This window comes from Bos javanicus, chromosome 4 (assembly GCF_032452875.1).
Source record: "Bos javanicus breed banteng chromosome 4, ARS-OSU_banteng_1.0, whole genome shotgun sequence".
Lineage (NCBI taxonomy): Eukaryota > Metazoa > Chordata > Mammalia > Artiodactyla > Bovidae > Bos > Bos javanicus.
Window position 1 is genome coordinate 48,536,149 of NC_083871.1, and position 22,725 is coordinate 48,558,873.

The window sequence follows — 22,725 nt, forward strand, 5'->3', positions numbered from 1 at the left end:
GAGAAGGGCCACTGTTCCAGGATCTAGAAGGACACGAGGTTACTGGAATATACAGAGCTGCTATAAAAGTGACTGAGCATGGCTTTTCTAGGGATTCTTCACTCCCCTGGGAATCAGGAACCACCTCCCAGAGACCCTCTCACTGGTGGGGCAGTACTCAGCTCCCAATCCACTGACACCAAGAAACCTATTTTGTCTGCAGTCAATCACTGCTTTCAAGAAGTCTCCACCCCCAACACACACACACACACATGCACACATATACATGCACACATACACACTGTACTTTCAGTCTGAGCCAGTGATATTTTGGAGCATAAATGTTTTGAAAAATAGAAAACTGTCTCACCGACCTAAGGAAATGAACTTCCAGACCTTGTCTTTGAAAATGTTCAGCTTGATAACCAGTCCCCTGGATCACTAGATTTCTCTTCCTTCATCCCTCAGTTACAGGGTATGAACAAGGGGTCATACAGGGTATGAACAGGGGGTCCATGAGGGAAAATTCATTGAATGGGCTTTGCAGGACTAATGGGTTTCCTTTGGCTCTTTAAAATCTTCCCACCAGGCTGGCTCTCTAATACTGTAGCTAGGAGGACTTTCTCTCCACTGAGAACTAACCAGAAAAATAGTTCACGTGTGTGTGTCTCATGAATGCATATTTGGTTTGAATCTATGTCATTTTATAATAATTGGTTTGCACTCTTGAAATTAAAAAAAAAAAACAGTTCATAGAGTAAAAAATACATATACTTTCATGCTTAGTTCTGTGTGCTTTAACAGGAAATGCATTTCTTACACTTTTAAAATGAGCAATCACACGTATAATCAACTTGGTTAAAACTTCCTTCCTGGTAACTGCAACACTTCCTCTGCATCTGGATGTGAAGGGAGACCCAGAAAAGCGGAAGAGTTTAGAAGCACACTGGGTACGTTTGAATTTGTTTTGTTTTTAGAAATTAAACAAATGATCCTTCAACATCGTCGCCTCTGCTGCTTTATCAGGTATTGCTTCCTTCTATTTTTTGCCCTTTGTTGGGTCTGACTCGGAATAGTGACACTTCCTTCTCGGCCAGAATATTTTTATCTGGAACTGCTGTCGTTCTTCTGACGATGCTGCCACTGACTGTTTCATCATCTAGTCCAACCCGTTAGTCCAACCCGTGTGTGTGGATATCCACAAGGTTCCGGCAATAGCTTTGCAGGTGCATCAGTCCTTTTTTGTTTTTGTTTGGGAGGAAGAGGGAGGGCCAGCCAGCCTTCAAGTTCTTACAAATGCATGATTCGCGATTTGCTAAACAGTGTTTTTAACGTCTCTCTCTCGTAAAAGGAGAAAGCTTCACAGCCTCAACCATGAAAAGCAGTGAGTATTTAGTCAGCCAGTTTTCTTCTGCATCTCTTATCTTGTAAGTCTGTTTGATGTCATGAAGGGAGAAGTAATTGCTGTGTATTTGCATGTTGCCTAAATTTGGACCTATTTTGTTTCAAGTTAGTGCCAGTATTCACAGCTTACAGTTCTCTTCTTTGTCATTCTATAAAGTAGAAAAAGACCAAATAGTGAAGGGCTTGAGCTGCAAGAGACAGTTCTTTGGGACAGTTGGTTTCATGTATTTAGTAAGTGTAACTTCATAATATGTTGAGAGAGGGACTGTTGACTTTAAAAGTAAATTTAAGTCAAGATTTGAACAGAAGTTTGGATCTAATGAAACTTGCCTTTCTTACCTTTTAATCAAACTCTTCTTTTTGGTATATATCAAATGCTCCACTGTTTCTTAAGGAAATAAATAATTACTTATATATTACACTAACATTAGTCCTTTAAGAATAATATTTTCTTAAACATGAATTTTTGTTTCACTAATTGATTCTTATTTAGAATAAGAACTACTAAATAGTAAAATCAAAATACCTTATTCGTATTTCAATTTTAATATGTTAAGCATTTCAATCATTATTTGAAGAGTTTCACACTACAATAAGTAACATTTATACTTAAATGCTTTGTGAAAGTAGGTCCTTATTAACTATTTGTGGAAATAGTGGATAAATTATTGAGAATATATTGGTGAATTCTAGTTATAGAGATGAAAATATTAGAGCAAAAGGAGGTTAAATAGTCAATAGGGGTCCCAAAGCAGGTCCTTCCTTCCAACCTGTAGGTTCTCCAGAGGCAGACTACCTGAAAGTTCATATTTGGAGAGTACAGCCCTGGGGACTCGAGCAATGACAGCCAAGATGCTTACATATTTCATGATTCACAGTTATAAATATCTGCAAATGTTCTTGAGAGGAGCTTCACCAATTCTGATCTTTTTGAGTTTTATCAATGAAATGACTACCTCTCCTCACTAGAAAGAAAAAAATGAAGAGAAAAAAAAAAAAAAAGACAGGAAGTTGATGAGGGCGCAGATACCTGATCCAGACAGTTTGAAAAGAGATCATGAGGCAACTTGGATAAGGTGTCTGAGTCCCCCAGGAGACATGTGAGACTGAACAAAGAGGAATAAGCCAAAGGCCTGCTTTCAAAGGGAGTTGTTTCAGCATCTTACATGGCACTTTGTAAACCAGGACTTGATGCTCTAACTGGATTATTTGACTCATCCATGCATTTCAATATGCTTAAAACAATTACCACTTAGAGCCATTAGTTCATCAGACAGCATGCTAGATCAGTGCTTGATCTCTCTTTTTAAATTAAAATTTCAAACATAACAGAAGTAGAGAGAATAATCAATGAGTCCCCATCTACCCATGGCCCACATTCAACCTTATTTAATGCTCCTGTCTACCCTCTGAAGTATTGCTAACACCATTTGATGGATAGGAAACAGGCTCAGAGATTATTTAAGCAGCTCCTCCCCCAGTTTCTAAGTGGTGGGGCCAGGATTCCTGGGCCCCTATTCCAAACCTCCTGTGTCCTCCTGCATACATCCCTGTCATTCGTCTACACCTTCTCCTTGCCAGCTCACGGGCCACCATAAAAGGCAAGCACCTTCCCTCTGAAGAGCCCTCTGTTCTTCTCTCTGCTCCCAGGTCACATAGGGCATGGAGCTGGAGAACCATGAACAGGCTGTGGTGCTGAGAGAGGACAACTGCCGCAGGCGCCGGAGGATGAAGCCACGCAGCACGGCGGCCAGCATGTCCTCCATGGAGCTCATCCCCATTGAGTTCGTGCTGCCCACCAGCCAACGCAACACCAAGACCCCCGAAACGGCGCTGCTGCATGTGGCCGGCCACGGCAACGTGGAGCAGATGAAGGCCCAAGTGTGGCTGCGCGTGCTGGAGACCAGCGTGGCCGCCGACTTCTACCACAGGCTGGGCCCGGACCACTTCCTCCTGCTCTACCAGAAGAAGGGGCAGTGGTATGAGATCTATGACAAGTACCAGGTGGTGCAGACCCTGGACTGCCTGCACTACTGGAAGGTGCTGCACCGGAGCCCCGGGCAGATCCACCTGGTACAGCGGCACTCACCCTCAGAGGAGACGCTGGCCTTCCAGCGCCAGCTCACTGCCCTCATCGGCTACGATGTCACAGATGTCAGCAATGTGCACGACGACGAGTTGGAGTTCACACGCCGCCGCCTGGTCACCCCGCGTATGGCCGAGGTGGCTGGCCGCGACCCCAAGCTCTACGCCATGCACCCCTGGGTGACGTCTAAGCCCCTCCCTGAGTACCTGCTGAAGAAGATCACCAACAACTGTATCTTCATCATTATTCACCGCAGCACCACCAGCCAGACCATCAAGGTCTCGGCTGATGATACCCCTGGCACCATCCTCCAGAGCTTCTTTACCAAAATGGCCAAGAAGAAGTCCCTGATGGATATCCCTGAGAGCCAGAACGAACAGGACTTTGTGCTGCGTGTCTGTGGCCGCGATGAGTACCTGGTGGGCGAGACGCCCATCAAAAACTTTCAGTGGGTGCGGCAGTGCCTTAAGAATGGTGAAGAGATTCACCTGGTGCTTGACACTCCGCCGGACCCAGCCCTGGATGAGGTGAGGAAGGAAGAGTGGCCGCTGGTGGATGACTGCACCGGTGTCACTGGCTACCATGAGCAGCTAACCATCCATGGGAAGGACCATGAGAGCGTGTTCACTGTGTCCCTGTGGGACTGTGACCGCAAGTTCAGAGTCAAGATCAGGGGCATCGATATCCCCGTCCTGCCCCGGAATGCAGATCTCACGGTTTTTGTGGAGGCAAACATCCAGTATGGGCAGCAAGTCCTTTGCCAAAGAAGAACCAGCCCAAAACCCTTCACGGAGGAGGTGCTCTGGAATGTGTGGCTTGAATTCAGTATCAAGATCAAAGACTTACCCAAAGGGGCTCTGCTCAACCTCCAGATCTACTGTGGCAAAGCACCAGCTCTGTCTGGTAAGGCCTCTGCAGAGACTCCCAGTCCCGAGTCCAGAGGCAAAGCTCAGCTTCTCTACTACGTGAACTTGCTGCTCATCGACCACCGATTCCTCCTGCGCCACGGCGAGTACGTGCTCCACATGTGGCAGTTATCTGGGAAGGGGGAAGACCAAGGGAGCTTCAATGCAGACAAGCTCACATCTGCCACCAATCCCGACAAGGAAAACTCAATGTCCATCTCCATTCTCCTGGACAACTACTGTCACCCCATAGCCTTGCCTAAGCATCAGCCCACCCCTGACCCGGAAGGGGACCGCGTACGAGCAGAAATGCCCAACCAACTTCGGAAGCAACTGGAGGCAATCATAGCTACTGATCCACTTAACCCTCTTACTGCGGAAGACAAAGAATTGCTTTGGCATTTCAGATATGAAAGCCTTAAGGATCCCAAAGCATACCCTAAGCTCTTTAGCTCAGTGAAATGGGGACAGCAAGAAATTGTGGCCAAAACATATCAATTGTTAGCCAGAAGGGAGGTCTGGGATCAAAGTGCTTTGGATGTTGGATTAACGATGCAACTCCTAGACTGCAACTTTTCGGATGAAAACGTAAGAGCCATTGCAGTTCAGAAACTGGAGAGCTTGGAAGACGATGACGTTCTGCATTACCTGCTCCAATTGGTCCAGGTAGGGGAGGCACTCATCTCAAGGAATTTATCTGGATGTGCTGACAGGCGCCATATTAAGCCATCTTCCAGTGCACATTGTCCAAAGAGAGTCAATGATCAGTCAAAGTAGATCTACTTTTTTACTACTCAAAGAGTAGTAAATGTTCCCTTTTACTTTTTTTCTGTCTTTGAGGGCTTTCTGACCAGCATTTTGATGACATGAATAATTTCACTTTTTTAGGAGAACTGGCCCAGTGGGAATGAGAGTTTACTCTGTTAATGATAGACTTGACTTATTGAATGCTCCCTTATGCCAAGGCTCCAAGTGATCTACGCACTTTTCATGTATTATCACATTTAACTCTCCCAACAATGTTGATAGGAGTCCAGTTAACATTTGCATTTTATATATATAAGGAAACTGAGGCACTGAGAGGTTAAGTAGTGTGCCCAAGGTCACATATTTTGAAAGACAAACTCAAACCCAGAGGTCCGATGACAGGTCTGCTGTTTTTATTGCCTCCCAATATCTGCATGTATGCACAATAGTATGTCCTAAGAGAAAAGGTCATACTCTCTGATCATGGTTGTCACAATTCATAGAGTAACATCTCAATTCTGGATGGGACCTTGAAAGCCCCTCTCTTTAGACAGGTCTGGTACTCTGTTTCCACTCTTCTTCATATGCCTTTCCCTGTGTCCAGAGAGACTAAATCGTTTGTTAAAGGTTTCCTTAGGAAGTTAGATAAAGGAGGACCGGTTCTCTTGCTCACTATAGTCATTCTCATAGTATATTGTGCTGCTTGACAAGGAGGAGGGAAGACAGGAATTGGAAGAGAATTCTATTTTACAGAACAGATGTGTTCATTCATTAATTCAACAACTCAGACTGAGTGTTTCCCCTTTTCTTGTTGCTGGATATAGAGAAGTGATCAAAACACAGCTGGACTTTGCCCTAGAGTAGCCTGTAGTTCATGGAGAAAGACATCAAATAAGTATACATACAGGCAGATACTGAATAACATATTGTGACAAACGCTTTGAGGAAAAGCTATAGAATGTTATGAGAAAATAGTCAGGGGTCCTGAGGACACTTAATTTACATTGAAGAAGCTAAGGACAATTCTGAGTAGGTGATGTTTTTCAGGCTAACTGTTGGACACCAAACTGTCTAATCATTTTCTATATTTATAGGCAGTTTCTGGAGTTTTCTGATGCAAATTTTGGATAGTCTAAACTTTGAATCTTCACCTTCCCATTACTCAGATACTTGAAACATAGTTGGCCTTTATCTTTATCTAATCAAATATAACCAAAGTTTTTCTCTGCCCATGAGTTCAGAGGCTAGCCTAAACACTAATGAAAATTTAATAAAAATCAAAGTATCCTCAATTTTCTAGCTGTCCATAACAAAAAGAACATGAGGCAAATTTGCAAGGGATCTGTTTCAAATCCCAAGGCCATCATGAATTATTTTACATCATCATTTTCACAAGTGAACTTTGCAGCCTTGGAAAATGAATAGTATTCTTCTTAGAAACGTGTAAATAAAAGAGGTCAGTGATATTAACATTGAGTTTGTGGTCCTAAATTTGAAGAAGAGTAGTCATTTGCAGATATGGCCAAATGACTCATTCATTCCTGATTAAAATGGTCTCCTGGTTGAGACCTGCATCATCTTTACAGAAGTGAAACATGAAGAAGGTCAAAAAGACTCACATTTGGGTTAAAAACTTGGTAACATTTCTGAAGTGACTACTGGTGGCTAAATAACCACATTCTCAGAATTAAGATCTTAACTACAGTTACAGTGGCACCAGTTTGAGCATACGTCATCTTTGAAAGCATGGGGATAATTGAAATATTATCAAGTCAGTATTGATCATTTCCAAACTGGAAAACCAAAGTAAGGATTAGAAATCATACCCAAAATTTCCCAGGCCCTAAAACATAAAGTGAATGGAAATTTCTCCTGTTTCTTAGGGAAAAGGATAGACCATGTCTACTTATAAAGGAAATACTCCTGAGATATTTAATTTTAAACTTCTCTTTATGCTTATAAATCCCATCTATCCTGTAACTTTATATATGCACCTCTAATAATCAAACAGTATTTGTTAATCTTACTGCATTTAAAATTATGATCTATTGCATACATACAGAAAAGTACAGAAAATGATGTAATAAATATCCATGCACCCATTAGAATTTAATTATTTTTCAGGTTTTTTAAATTTTTTTTGGCCAAGTAGCATGTGGGATCTTAGTTCCCCCATTAAGGATGAACCCGTGACCTCTGAATTGGAAGCACAGAGTCTTAACCATTAGACCATCAGGGAAGCCCCTACATTTTATTTTTAAATTGCCCAGGCTGCCCTGGGGAAGCAGTTGAGGTTGGGGGGGAGTGGTGTGTGGCAGGGTCTGGGGCAGCCACCTACCTGGGCCCTATTTTTTTTTTTTTTAATTTGTTCTTTTCTTTTTTCAGCCATAGGGCTGCCACCTATGTAAATATCTCCATATTAGCCAAGTGATGAGAAAACTACTAAACACTGCTAAACCTGAGAAAGCAGATAAAAGAAGAGATTTTCAGGCAAAAAAAAAGCCCTGTATACTCTGAATCAGAGAAGGGAGTGATGATTAGTCTGTTGCAGTAAGAACCTGAGAGGCAGTTCACTGACTTGCTAGTGAGATGCCAAGCACGTATCTTGAGCAGAAGAGGAGCTACACAATTTTTAGGATCTTTATATCTAACAGATATTTTTCTTCCCAAGTGTACAATATCCCCACTGTCTATTTTCTTCCCAACAACCTTTCTTTCCTTCCACTTTTATAGATTTGTCTCCATCTTTCTCTTCTATCCTTCCAATAAAAATCAGGTAAGCCCTTCATGGGAACAAAAGCCCTCACCTCTTCATTTTTAAAGTTATCGAAAGCACATTATTGTGAGTCAAGGGTTCTGGCTTCTAATCCTGGTCCTTAAGCAAGTGGTTCACTCTGGCCCAAAGTGTCCTTGAAGAGAAAGGGCTGAACTTAAATGATTGATCAGATTCTCATCCTCCTATCCACACAAACCCACTAAGGCAGAGACCACTTTTTCTCCATTTCCTGTTTCCTGATTAACCAATGGAGAATGCAGTCCTACAAATGCCAATGTGTTCTTTCCTTAGGCTGTGAAATTTGAACCATACCATGACAGTGCCCTTGCCAGATTTCTGCTGAAGCGTGGTTTAAGAGTAAGTACTTCCATTTTGATAAGAGCATGACATTTAAAAGGTTATCGAGAATCGACTGATAGATCTGTAGCATTAGTCATAATAATTTTAACCTTCTTGTTTCCACCCTCAGAACAAAAGAATTGGTCACTTCTTGTTTTGGTTCTTGAGAAGTGAGATTGCCCAGTCGAGACACTATCAGCAGAGGTTTGCAGTGATCCTGGAGGCCTACCTGAGGGGCTGTGGCACGGCCATGCTACGGGACTTCACTCAACAAGTCCAAGTAATCGACATGTTACAAAAAGTCACCATTGATATTAAATCACTCTCTGCCGAAAAGTATGACGTCAGCTCCCAAGGTACGGGTGGCTCGATTTTCTTGGTGCTCTTTCCAAATGCATTTGTCTCCAAATATCATCCCTGGGATCCTTCTTCTTCTGGAAGGCAAGTCACACCTTCCTCAGGGTAGCCAAGAATACATTTTTAAGTTTTCTGTCTTTCTTCAGTAAGCAAATATCAAGTTCTCCCTTTACAAGTTAATAAGTTTTGAAATTACATTTATATTCTAATGATGAATGTATGATAATAGATGTTAAACTCTTTGAAAAATTAAAACTGCATTATGCAGATGTAAGATGTATTTTTAAAGAGCAACTGTGCACCTACACACACACAAAGATTAGTTATTTCCAAATATTTACCCTTTCTGTCCCATCTTTCAAAACATGCATATAATTTTCAAATCTTCACTCTTTCAAAGTAATGAATTATTGAGAATTCTTTCAATTTTTTAATATATATGTATATGTATACATCATAGGTTGCAAGATGTATATATATTTATTTATATATGTGCTTCTTATAAAATATATATATCACCCCCTTTATGTTCCAGTGTTGTCTTATCTCTAAGAAATTCTAAATGAATCACTCTATCTATATTCCCATTGGTTTTGGTTGATACTACATTAAATTAAAGCTACTTACACATTTTTCTGGTCTATTGAGCTGTATGAAGCTTGAGCTAGGAATTATCTCTTATCATGCTTGTATACCTAGATTCAGCATTATAGCTCATAATGGACCCTCACTAACATACTCAACCAATTTTAAGCTTTTGAATAGTTTGATTTTCCATTTTTCCCTTTGATTCTTTTCCAATATACCAAATGCTCTCTCCTAAAAATAATGGTGATAATAATCTTCACTTTTTTGTTGTTGTAAGAAAGAAAGGGGAAATTTTATACTAACCTCTAGTCTGTTACCCAGGCAGTAATTTTCCATTTATATATTTGCCTTTAGAATTTTGAGGTTGTCATATTATTTCCATACAACCTAACTTCCTCTTTTGAAAAGAATTTACCAAACCCTAACCAAATTCCATTTAATATGGTCTTCAGATATGTTTCCTAAATCAGATGGCAGTTTAAAGTTTCATATGTTGGAAAGAAAACTACAGTAATTCCCTAGCATTATCCATAAAGCATCCTTCTATACCTGTCTGGGTATGCCATATATATTCAGATATTTCTGTCCCCTGTTGTAACGTGTGTGCATAGTTTTTTGCTCTCAGTAAGCCTGTCACCCTGAAAGGTTAGTTCCTCAAGGACAGAAACCTACTCCCTTTTCTCCTATTCTTCACCTTACCAAATGTATAGAATGTTGTGAATATGTGTGACTTCAGGAAATGTTGTAGGTGATATTGGTAATTTCTTGCATTCATATAACTCTTGTGTGTTTTTACAATTACAGTTATTTTCCAACTAAAGCAAAAGCTTGAAATCCTGCAGAATTTGAATCTCCCCCAAAGCTTTAGAGTTCCATATGACCCTGGACTGAAGGCAGGCGCACTGGTGGTAGGTATCATCTTGATATGTCTTGACAATGTCTCTGCCTGCTTCACCAGGCCTTAGTGGATAAAAGCTGACATTTACAGAGAGACAGGGAAGCTGGAAAGTCCCTGGATGGGCTTCTGTCAAGCCGTTCCTCAACTGCTAGATACTAGGAACCTCAGCACTGGGCAATCTCCCATCCATTTTAAGTCAGCTTTCTTGAGGAACCATTTGTATACAATAAAATGTATCCATTGCAAGTTTACAGTTCAGTGAGCTTTGCCAAATGTACACAACCACATAACCATCACCACCACTTCCAATTATTTTGGCCACCTGATGTGAAGGGCTGACTGGTTAGAAAAGACCCTCATGCTGGGAAATATTGAAGGCAGGAGGAGAAGGGGATGACAGAGGATGAGATGGTTGGATGGTATCACCAACTCAATGGACATGAGTTTGAGCAAGCTCTGGATATTGGTGAAGGACAGTGAAGCCTGGAATGCTGCAGTCCATGGGGTCGCAAAGAGTCAGACATGACTGAGTGACTGAGCCAAACTGAACCATCACAAAATCAAGACAGAGAATATTTTCATAGAAATTTGTAGAAAAAATTCTTTCGTATCCCTCTGTGATTAGTCCTGTCCTCCTTCCGTACTCCATCCTGGATAACAGATCTGTTTTCCATCATGAAATTTTGCCTCTTCTAGAATGTCACAGAGTGGAATCATACAATATGTACTTTTTGTTATAATCAATCTTTTTAATTTTAGCCATTCAAATGGGTATGAAGTAGTACTTCACTGTTATTTTTAGTTTTATTTAGTTTCATCATTCCCTAATGATGTTAAGCATCTTATCATGTATTTATTCTTCATTTTTTTTGAGAAGCTTCTTTTCATATCTTCCAATAATTTTTAATTTGGGCTACTGTTTTATTCTTGAGTTATTTATATATTCTGGATATAAATCCTTTATCAGGTATGTAGTTTACAAATATTTTCTCCCAGTCTATGGATTACTTTTTCATTTTCTTATTAATGTATTTCCAAGAGTAGAAGATTTTAATTCTGATTAAGTTCAATTTATCATTTTTTCTTTTATGGTTCACACATTTTGTGTCCTAAGAAATATTTGCTTCATCCAGTGATTTTCAACCAGGGGTGAACCCCCACCTCCTCCACCAAAGGATGTTTGGTAATGTCTGGAGACATTTTTGATTGTTCCAACTGGGACCATGCTACCAGCATCCAGTGGGCAGAGACCAGAGATGCTGCTAAATATCCTACAATACACAGGACAGCCTCCCCCTACCCGCCACAAACAAAAAATTATCCAGTCCAAAATTTTAGTAGTGCCAAAGTGGAGAAACATCTCCTAATTCAGTATGCCAAGTTTTTTCCCTAAAGTTTTAATTCTCATATCTAAGTCTTTAATCCATGTTTAATTTTATAACAATTAGCAGTAAGCTGGCTCTTTAGCAAAAGCATACACTACCTACTGTCCTTTTGAAGTTAGAAATGGGTTCATGCTCAGTCACTTCAGTCCTATCTGAGTCTTTGCCAGGCTCCTCTGTCCATGGGCTTTTCCTGGCAAGAATAGGGGAGTGGGTTGCCATGCCCTCCTCCAAGGGATCTTCCCCACCCAGGGATCAAATCTGCATCTCTTGCATTGCAGGTGAATTCTTTACTGCTGAGCCACTGGGGAAGCCCTAGAACTTGGTAGGAATAATGATATAGTAATACAGCTTCATATCATTTGGCTTTTTTTAAGATCACGTTTTTGATCCATAATGAATTCACTGTTGGCTAAAACTCCTAAGACTTTCTATTTGGAAAGAGTGGCTGCTAAATCACCTTTCTCCCACCTTGAATTCATTTTGATGTTATGTAGGCTTTTTGGAGGGGAAAGGCATTGTATAATATCTGAGTGCAAGAGTTCCATTTATTGCTGTTAAATTTCATCTTGTTAGATTTGGCCTAGAATTAGATTGCATCTAATTTTGCAACAACCATGTTTAGACACTACGGTAGCAACAGAACTCTTTTTTCAAATTAATTCTTAGAATGAGGCCAAATATATAAGCAAATAACAGCAAAATTGCCCTGTGTTAGAGGGAACATAAAAGTACAAGAGTCCTGTGAGAGTGGAATATCAGAAGATAGGATATGCCATGTCTCTTAGGCACTCCACAGATGCTTGGGTTTCCTGGGAACACACTTTGAGAACCACTGGTTTAAGCGTTGTGAATTGCTTTCACTAGCATTTTTGGATTTGGTGAAAATGCCATGCACATTTTTACCCAAATCACTAAAATCCTTCAACCGAAAACTTTTTCCTAGGTGTTTATAGTGATGCTTTGCAGAAAGATGTATGTCTCCACAATGTGTTTTCAATTGTGTGTAGGAAACACGTGGCTGTTTTCTTACAGATTGAAAAATGTAAAGTGATGGCCTCTAAGAAAAAACCTCTGTGGCTTGAGTTTAAATGTGCTGACCCTACAGCTCTATCAAATGAAACAATTGGAATTATCTTTAAACACGGTGATGATCTACGCCAAGACATGCTTATTCTACAGGTATACTGCTGTTAAGGATTTTTTTTTCAGCTGTTCAAAACAAGAAGTCTGTACTAGTTGTTAAAAAAAAATACCTTCTACTGACCCTGTTCCATTCTCCTATTTTGTATAATGAACAGTGATCAAAGATACCATAATAGAGTTTTCACGGGGGGAGTATGGCCACAGACCATTAGATACGAATCTAGTGAGCCTCATGGTTCTGTCCACTCCTGAAGAGATGCATATGCAGCATTCCCAAATAAGCTGAAACACATCCTGCACCTGACTGCTTTTCTATACACCCCATTCCTAGTGTGGGAACATGGAATAGAAATACATTGACCCCCAAGCATCCACTTTATTCACATTCATTGACATTCATTGATTTTTTCACACTCATTCATTACACACTCAATGAACATGAATTCGAGCAAACTCCAGGAGACAGTAAAGAACAGAAAGACTAGCTGCAGTCCATGGGGTTACAAAGAGTTGGACACGACTTCGCGACTGAACAACGAACAACATACACTCACAGATGTTCTCCTTACATACATCAGCTTTGGTATATATCCACATACACAAATTCAAGTGAATGATCTGACAGGTTGGAGGGAGAAGATGAACAGGGAAATGATTGGAGAATTCATGCAGTTTACATAACAAGAGTGAACAGATTTTTAGAACAGAAGGTGGATGACAAAGGTATCAATGTTGATCATTTTCATATTTTTGAACATACATTTTAGCTTTGCAGATTTGTAAGTAATATTTACCGTACCCTAGTTGTTCAATACTGTAGAAGTAACATAATTTCTAATATGTCATGTAGTTTATTTAAAATAGGCAAGCCATGGAATCAAAAACATGGTACAAATGAACTTACTTATAAAACAGACTCACAGATATAGAAAGCAAAACTATGGTTACCAAAGGGGAAAGGGGGAGGGGGATAAGGTAGGAGTGTGGAATTAACAGATACACACACTACTACATATAAAATAGAGAAACAAGGACGTACTGTATAGCACAGGGAACTCTACTCAGTATCTTGTAATAACTAAAATGGAAAAGAATCTGGAAAAGAATGGGAATAATAATCATACCCACACTAGAGGGTTAATGCAAAGGATCAACATAAAACAGTCTCAGTGAATGTCAGATATCATTATTGTCATTGTCACTGTTGCCCTGGTTGGAGCCCAAGAGTGCCTTATGGATAAAAATGTGTAAAGATGTTAGAATGGAACTTATATTTATTATGGCAAAATATACATAACTAAGAATAATAGATGAATCATGGCTAAAACCTACCCCCAAAGAAATCCAACCTTCCTCTTCTCCAAAGTACCACTCTGGAGCCAAAACTGAGGCTCCCAAGGAAAGGAAACATTAGAGTACCAGGTTGACAAATAAAAGTAAATTCATTACTTATATATTTTACATTCACTTCAACATTTTGTGTTACCAGAAAAGATTGTTGTCATTTTTAATGGAGAAGAGAAATACATATTTGTAAGAGAAACGTTTTTGTGTTTTGATGCCCAGATTCTACGAATCATGGAGTCCATTTGGGAGACTGAATCTTTGGATCTGTGCCTCCTGCCATATGGTTGCATTTCAACTGGTGACAAAATAGGTATGTGGGGACCTCGGGAGATGAATAGACTGCTCAGCTCATTTGAAAGGCCATCATCCCAGGGGACATCCCTGGTGGTTCAGTGGTTAAGACTCCCATTTCAGGGGGCATGAGTTCAATCTCTGGTTGGGAAACTAAGATTCTGCATACCACATGGTCCCCCCAGAATTTTTAAAGACCGTCATCCCTTCAGTGTAGGCTTTTAATAAGTAAAAAATTACAATCATAATCCATGTAAAAGGAAGAAGATGTTCCAAGGCTAGTGAATGTGACTCTCAGTTTAGTATGGACGTGTTGAAAATACATGAATGCATGATTGAATTCCTTGTGACTACATATGGAAATGATTTTAACAAGAACTTGTTCCCTCCTCTAAACTTTCACTCTTTTCATTGCACAGTAAACTCTCTCACAAAAAACCTTCAAAAGTAGATGGAAAGATCTGCCACTTGTTTTACAAGCCTGACTCCACATTATCAAAGCTATTATGTACTTTCCTCTTAGGTGCTTTTGTAGACATTTCACATTTTAATTTCAATTAAACAAATTTTTATTTCAGTTTCCAATTTGAGAAGTAGAGAACAGCCTTCCCATTTGACTCTGGAATTTTAAAAAGAAAAAGGAACAGGTTGCCAAGTGAAGAAAGATGTGCTTGGCATATTAATGGTTTTGCTTATCAAAAACCAGCCCTTTCCTCTTTTCATTCATGGATACTGAAAGCAGGTCCCACACAACTTCCCTATCCGCCTCCTTTTCTTTCTCTTCCTCATAAGGAAACCACCAGCACGAACCTGGAAAATAACCTTCTGGTGGAGAAAGCTCTCTACCCTCCACTGAACAAAGACACAGCCATTCCTCCTCTGGGTCCGGTGCTTGGCTCCAGTTCACATCAGATCTGTGCATCTTCCCACAGGAATGATTGAGATTGTAAAAGATGCCACAACGATCGCCAAAATTCAGCAAAGCACAGTGGGCAACACGGGAGCCTTTAAAGATGAAGTGCTGAGTCACTGGCTCAAAGAAAAATGCCCTATTGAAGAAAAGGTGAGCTCCTGCTTCTCCCCACTCCAAAGGCTCCTGAGAAATTGTGAGCAGTCTAATGACACGTTTTCAAAGGGTCTGCATTGCCATGCCTCCTAACACACTGTGGAACACTTTCCCTCTGAGCTCATGGGGGTTTAAATGCTGCTGACATAGTAGATCTATGCAAAACAGAGGTGCTCATTCAGACTTCACTGAGCATTTGCTTCTCTTTTGATTATCAGGCCTGCTTTGCATAAAATTTGGTTCTGGGACATAATTTGTTAGCATCTTTTCAGACCATCTATTTTTGTCATTCAGCAGAACAATTTAGTTAACACAGACAAACTCCTTCTGATCTGGAAACACTCCAGATCATAAAAAGTAATTTGCAATTTACCCCTGCACCCTAATCTAAATGGTAAATTAGGGATGTTGAAAATGCTACTTCCATTCCTCAGAAGTACATGTGCGCGTCCACAAGCTGTGTGGTTAGGCTGCTTGGCTGCTGGTTAAAATTCTGCTGTACAGGATTAGCACTTCTCGTTTGCATGGGTAGCAGCCTTTTGGGGAAGGGAATATAATTAGTAGCATTTATTAGTCTGCTATACGTGTGGATTTGTGAACCCATGCATACTTTAAGTGGTCACAAGCAAAACATATGTTCACCAACAAAGGAGGAATCATTATGGGGTCTGGATTGTTGTTGGCAAGTGATGCATAGAGAGGCAGTGAACCCTTTGATTATATTACTGTTGTCCTTTGACTATTGTTTTCCTTCTCATGCTGAGTCACTGTATCTTCACCTACAATGTAAGGAGAGCAATGGAGAAAGTTGGCACCTCAAAGATGAAACTTCAATGAAACCAGGCACCACTGACTTGCTCCCTGAAAGTGATTCCCAGAATGGCATCTTTTGGGGAGTCCTTTGTAATAGATTCATGCTGCTCTTTGCAGTAAGAACACAACTAATATTCAGATGCCTTTTAATCAGTTTCAGGCAGCGGTGGAGAGATTTGTTTATTCCTGTGCTGGCTACTGTGTGGCAACCTTTGTTCTTGGGATAGGCGACAGACACAATGACAATATTATGATCTCAGAGACAGGTGAGTTTTATTATAGAGTAATGCTTTCTGATTATGGTAAAATATGCCTAACATAAAATTTACCATTTTAACCAGTTTTAAGTGTCTATTTTGGTGGCATTCACTGCACCCACATTGTTGTACAGCCATCACCATCCATCTCCAAAACTTTTTCATCTTACCTAATGCTGCTGCTGCTGCTGCTGCAAAGTCACTTCAGTAGTGTCTGACTCTGTGCAACCCCATAGACGGCAGCCCACCAGGCTCCCCTGTCCCTGGGATACTCCAGGCAAGAATACTGGAGTGGGTTGCCATTGCCTTCTCTGTCTTACCTAATGGGAACTCATTAAATACTAACTTCCCAGCTTCACCCTACCCACCTCCCCTCCCCCACTCAGCACAGAGTAATTTTTAAATGGAAGTCAAGGTTGGAGCACAGATCTAGAAGTCATTATTGTGTAGGGACACAGAGGCTGTGATCACCCTAGCGGGGGGTACCCAGGAGTGAGTAATGTAAGAAGATATAGGAAAGGAGACTTCAGAAGGACAAGCTGGACAGTAGCTGGAAAGCTAGGAAGGTGGATATGATCAACAATGTCAGATGGTACAGAGAAGCAACAAAAAAGTCACCAGTAAGGGACTTTGCTGGGGGTCCAGTGGTTGGACTCCATTCTTCCAATGCAGAGAGCACAGGTTTGATCCCAAGTAGAGGGACTAAGATCCCACATGCTGCTCAATCAAATAAATAAGATGTTTTTAAAGTCACTGGTGCCCTTAAATCTAAAATGCTGCACCTTCCTAACTTATCCGTCCTTTCTGGTTCACTGTCTAACAGTGGTCAGTGTTGGTGGCATGCCATGACATTTTTCTCTAAGAAATTTGATTCTTTACCATCTGAGCCATCAGGGAAGCCCCAATTTAAGAGTGAAGCCTGGGGAAAAAGAAAAAAACAACAACACCGTATTGGAGTAAATTGTTGATTATCCATCCTTGGGAATCAAGAGATAATGCACTTATGGACCATTCAGATGACAGAGGGCTGAATAAATGAAAAGAGATGAAGGGAGTTGTGATGGTGACAGTGGTAGAAACTGACCCAAAGGAAATTCAAATGTTTTATTTGTAAGAGTGAGACATCTGTCTCTCCTGAGTTCCATAAAGGGTGTAAGAGAGTCTTGGGCATAATGATGATATATATACGCCAGAGTTTGGATTTATATTTGTAAGAATAGTTCTGAGACGAGAATTTTTTTAATGGTATTTGGCTGTCATTTAAAGAGCATCAGAAGGATATCAAAACTATGCATGTTTCAAAGAGTGCTTTGTGGCTACTTACAGCACACACCTGCTAAGACAAAATATATCACAAGCAGAGTAAAAATAGCTCTCACACCCAAGATAGCTCATTTTCAGTCAACTGCAAAATATGTCAAGAAATGAACAGACCAGTGTGTTGTTTGCTGGTATAATGACGTCAGACATTTCCTTCTCTTAAGGAAATCTATTTCATATTGACTTTGGGCACATTCTTGGGAATTATAAAAGTTTCCTGGGCATTAATAAAGAGAGAGTGCCATTCGTGCTAACTCCAGACTTCCTGTTTGTGATGGGGACTTCTGGAAAGAAGACAAGTCTACACTTCCAGAAATTTCAGGTAATTGCTTCCCTCTTGACTGCCTGCTGGGAACACCAACCAGATGGTGCTGCAGCCCTCACCTCTCACTTTGCTCTGAGTCTCCTCTTGCCTCTGCCCACCCGCTTCTCACGTGACTCCCCCTGCTCCCCACGCCCAACCGCCTCCCAGTCTCTTCTGTCCCTTCCCCAAGTGCAAAATAATGCTTCTCAGTCACCCTCTCCTAAAACCAAACAGCAAGTAGGAGTATTCCATCATCAATGGGACTGGTTAGTATAGTCCCATTGATATATAGCAGGATGATGTGGCCCTGAAGAGAGGGCTTTTAGGAAGAACTCCTGGCAGGCAGGTTTAGCCTTTGAATATTTACCTAATCAAGATGCTGCCTAGAAGATCCAGCTTTTACATGTCTTTTCAGGACTCACCAATGATGGTGAGCTTCTCTTGATTTTTGCTCCAGGTGTGTATTTATCAGTTACTATTAATAACACAAGGAATTCTTGCTTGTCTCTTTCTGTAAAGGAAGGTCCCTTCTCTCATTGGAAACCCTGTCAGCTCTATTATAGGTTGTCCCAAGAGCTTTGGGTTGTCCCGCTCACCTGTCCACCCACTCCTCCGTGGGTCTCCCATTTCTCTAAGGATGTCCACACTTGACTTTCTCTTTTATTCCTTCCTGGTCTACATCCACTTTTGACTATCAAATAGTATTTCAAATACCTGAGGAGTAAAATGTTTGCTCTTTCAAATGTAATACCTGTGAATGAACTCAGAAAAGTTGTCATGACTATTGCAATACGCCCCGTTTTAAAGCCATCAAAACACAAACCAGACCAGCAGAGGCAACAAGTGATTACTTTACAAGCATGTTGGTCTCAAGCTCCCTTTAAACAGCCTCCCTCTTAACACCTTTGAAACATGGTTTGATCGGCATCCAGCATTTCAGGACTCACTCTCTTTTCTGAGTGTCCTCTTGAGGCTCATATTAACCTTGGGAGATGACATGGGCCTTGGCATTCAGGGGAACAGGAACTGGAATGTATTGTTTTGAAACCTGCCTGTGCTCGTTTGTTCTCCCGGCTGATTTTCGATGTGGTGGTTACCGGACTTCCCCTTCCACAGCACCAGGGGTGTTGTCAGAGAAACTGAGATCTCTGTGGCCAGATGGTCTCAGGACTAGTGTTTTTCTGCGTAAACTCAACTGGGATGCAGACTGTTTCCAGGGATTTGACACATTTCAGTCCTGTTTTTCTTTAAGGTTAAAAAAAAAATCACATATTGTGACAGCTTTCTGGAAGAGAAAAATGGTTACACAAACACACACAACCTGCAAGAGTTTTACTATTTAATTTAAAGCAGGAGGGGCGTGGTGGGGGGGAATCCTCATTTAGGGCTTCCCAGGTAGCTCAGCGGTAAAGAACCCACCTGCAGTGCAGGAGCTGCTGGTTCGATCCCTGGGATGGGAAGATCCCCTAGAGGCGGAAATGGCAACCCACTCTAGTTTTCTTGCCTGGAGAATTTCATGCACAGAGGAGCCTGGCAGGCTAGAGTCCATGGGGCAGCAAAAAAGTTGGACATGACTTAGAAACTAAACAATAGCAACAAATAATAAATGCTCATTTCTCATCTTCTGGAGATGGGGTTCATCTGCTTTGAACAAACACAGCAGCAATAGTGCCATTTAAACAGACAGACACGAGGATATTGACCTCACAACAGTCTCTCCGTATTTCTCTATGTATGTTCTCTTCCTTCTGGCCAAGGGTTGTCCCTAAAATGACTGCTCATCTGAACTATTGTTGACAAAATTCCCATCCTATAGTGCCTGTATCACCCCACCAATCCCAGCAATCCTTCCCCTTTAGTCTTCCTTGTTGTCATTTTTAAGTTTCAAAATATTCTTTAATGAAAAGACTTGGGGTTTGGGGAGGCCACAAACAGGCTCACTCCCTGTCCGGACAGCTTCCTCCCAAAGCAACAATTCTTTGCAGGGAGTCTGTCCCTTCAGTCTAGAAGCATTTCTACATCCTCTGTGACCGAAAGCTTGTTTTTGAGCCATTAGAACTGCTTTCATTAAAGCAACATTCTAGGGGCATGTGTACTGCCAAAAACATACCTTTGTCAATTTTACTGTATTTATCTATGATTGTTTTACAGTACTGGCGTACTCTATAAGTGAAGTGAAGTCACTCAGTTGTGTCCGACTCTTTGCAACCCCATGGACTGTAGCCTACCAAGCTCTTCCATCCATGGGATTTTCCAGGCAAGAATACTGGAGTGGGTTACCATTTCCTTCTCCAGGAGATCTTCCCGACCCAGGGATTGAATCCGGATCTCCGAAATTGTAGGCAGACACTTTATACTCTTTAAGTGCCTGTAAATGAACCTTAAACAGATCAGCATGGCATTGTAGTTGAAAGGATGGGCTTTGGAGCAGACCAACGTTAGTGTGCATCTTGGCTCTGCTGCTTAAAACCTATGAATTACCTATCCTTTCACAACCTCGGTTTCCTCCTCTGTGGGGTGGGAACTCTAAGACCCACCTCAAGTAGGGTTTTTAGGGATTATTTACATGAAATATGTAGAATGCTTGGTTCAGGACCCATAATACAGCAGGAACTCAATCAACAAGACCTCCATTGTCACATATATAACAGCAGCTCTTCAAACTTTGAACACTTTTAGGATGAGAAGCCCTCTGTGAAATGAGATCTCAGCAGCACTATAATATAGAAAACATGAAAAATAGCACTGTTCCTGTTAAGGAGCAAGTAGGGGTCTGAGCTCTGCTTGTTCTGCCTGCCCAGCCTGCCCTCTTCTCTGCTGGTCTCCCCACCTTTTCCTCTCCTCACTCTCAAGAGGAAAACTGCAGCTAAATGCACGTTATACATGTATATATACAATGTTACATATGCAGAATTTCTAAAATTTCCAGCTTGACAAAGATGAGCAGCAAGTTTTTTCATCATTTGACTCAGACCTGCTGACAGTTGTGTTCGTGTGTGTGTGTGTGTGTGTGTGTGTGTGTTTACATACTATTAAGCCTTCTAGAATATTTTCTGTTTCTCACCTTGTGCTCCTTTTTGAGATGAAGTCCTGCAAGGTCAGGGAAGGGGAGCATCTTCCAACTCTCTAAAGAACATCCAAGGATCTTGTATGACAAAGCTGCCATTTCTAGGTTGGGTAAGAAACGTCGTATATATTTATTCTTTGAAGGAAAGGTGTCCTTGGTTCCAGCGAACCACTAAATTTGAATTGTTAAGGTTCATGAATGCACGCAGCACATTTGAATCATCTTAAAGAGCTGACCCATTTTTGTCAAGGGTGAGGGGAGCCTGCTCCACCAAGACGGAAAAGCCTACTGAGTTTGTGATGAGAGGACTGGAGTCAGGGGAACTGAAAAGGAAAGTGTGGCTCTGTCCCACCCCCTCTCCTTTCCGATGTAGCTGGTCGAACCTAGGACCAGATTCATGAGTCATTTATGGAATAGGGCAGAGTTCAGGAACAAGCTGTAATAAGACACACCAAGACCCACTACTTGAACCCAAGATCATCTGTTTGCTTTCAGTAGCACCCTACACACAGGGTGCTAAACAGATATGTTGCAATGATGATGATTTTGATCAATAAATTCTCTGCATGGGGGGAAATAATTCTCCCTTACTAAAGAGATTAAAAAAAAAATGGTTTTCCCACTGGTGGTATATTTAAGGGTCATTTTGTTTGAAATGTCCCTGAACAATTATAGAACATACTCCAAAAAAATACATTGATATCACTGGAAAATGAAATTTGGCTTCCATTTACTTTATGTAAGAATGCAGGGTTTTTTCCTAAATTTTAATTTTGTTTTTTGGTCCCATCATGTAGCATATGAGATCCTAGTTCTCCAACCCAGGATGGAACCCACACCCCCTGCATTGGAGTGTGGAGTCTTAACCAGTGGACCACCAGGGAAGTCCCCTAAATTTTAAAAGTAGTAAATGTTTCCTTAAAAAAAAACAAAAGCCAATAAAATATTAAAAATATCAGGATATAAAATGCTGCCCACTATCCCACCTTCCAAAAAAAAAACTGCCAACATTTTAGTTGATGTTGTTGTTCAGTCACTCAGTCATGTCCGACTCTTTGCCACCCCATGGACTCCAGCATGCCAGGCTTCCCTGTCCATCACCATCTTCTGAAGCTTGCTCAAACTCAAGTCCATTGCGTTAGTGATGCCATCCAACTATCTCATCCTCTGTCATCACCTTCTCCTGCCTTCAATCTTTCCTAGCATCAGAGTTTTTTCCCAATGAGTCAGCTCTTCGCATCAGGTCGCCAAAGTATTGGAGCTTCAACTTCAGCATCAGTCCTTCCAATGAATATTCAGGATTGATCTCCTTCAGGATTGACTGATTTGATCTCCTTGCAGTCCAAGGGACTCCCAAGAGTCTTCTCCAACACCACAGTTCAAAGGCATCAATTCTTCGGTGCTCAGCCTTCTTTATGGTCCAACTCTCACATCCATACATGACCACTGGAAAAATCCTAGCTTTGACTAGACAGACCTTTGTTGGCAAAGTAATGTCTCTACTTTTTAATATGCTGTCTAGGTTAGCCATAGCTTTTCTTCCAAGGAGCAAGTGTCTTTTAATTTCATGGCTGCAGTCACCATCTGCAGTGATTTTGGAGCCCAAGAAAATAAAGACTCTCACTGTTTCCATTGGTTCCCCATCTATTTGTC

At 41.1% G+C, this 22,725-nt stretch overlaps 1 protein-coding gene across 5 annotated transcripts in view; it reads left to right on the top strand.

The window, feature by feature from the left end:
• The first annotated feature begins 838 nt into the window (after window positions 1-838).
• Window positions 839-22,725, top strand: part of PIK3CG (phosphatidylinositol-4,5-bisphosphate 3-kinase catalytic subunit gamma) — a 35,940-nt gene continuing 14,053 nt past the window's right edge. The window contains exons 1-11 of one of the 5 annotated variants that reach the window (XM_061413965.1): window positions 866-1,205; window positions 1,331-1,363; window positions 3,034-5,040; window positions 8,189-8,254; window positions 8,367-8,592; window positions 9,986-10,089; window positions 12,497-12,643; window positions 14,174-14,264; window positions 15,178-15,308; window positions 16,279-16,390; window positions 17,866-18,023. In XM_061413965.1, the coding sequence (XP_061269949.1) occupies window positions 3,046-5,040; window positions 8,189-8,254; window positions 8,367-8,592; window positions 9,986-10,089; window positions 12,497-12,643; window positions 14,174-14,264; window positions 15,178-15,308; window positions 16,279-16,390; window positions 17,866-18,023 (3,030 nt within the window). In that variant the 5' untranslated portion in view covers window positions 866-1,205; window positions 1,331-1,363; window positions 3,034-3,045. The other 4 variants (XM_061413966.1, XM_061413968.1, XM_061413964.1 and 1 more) reach the window with 4 other exon arrangements.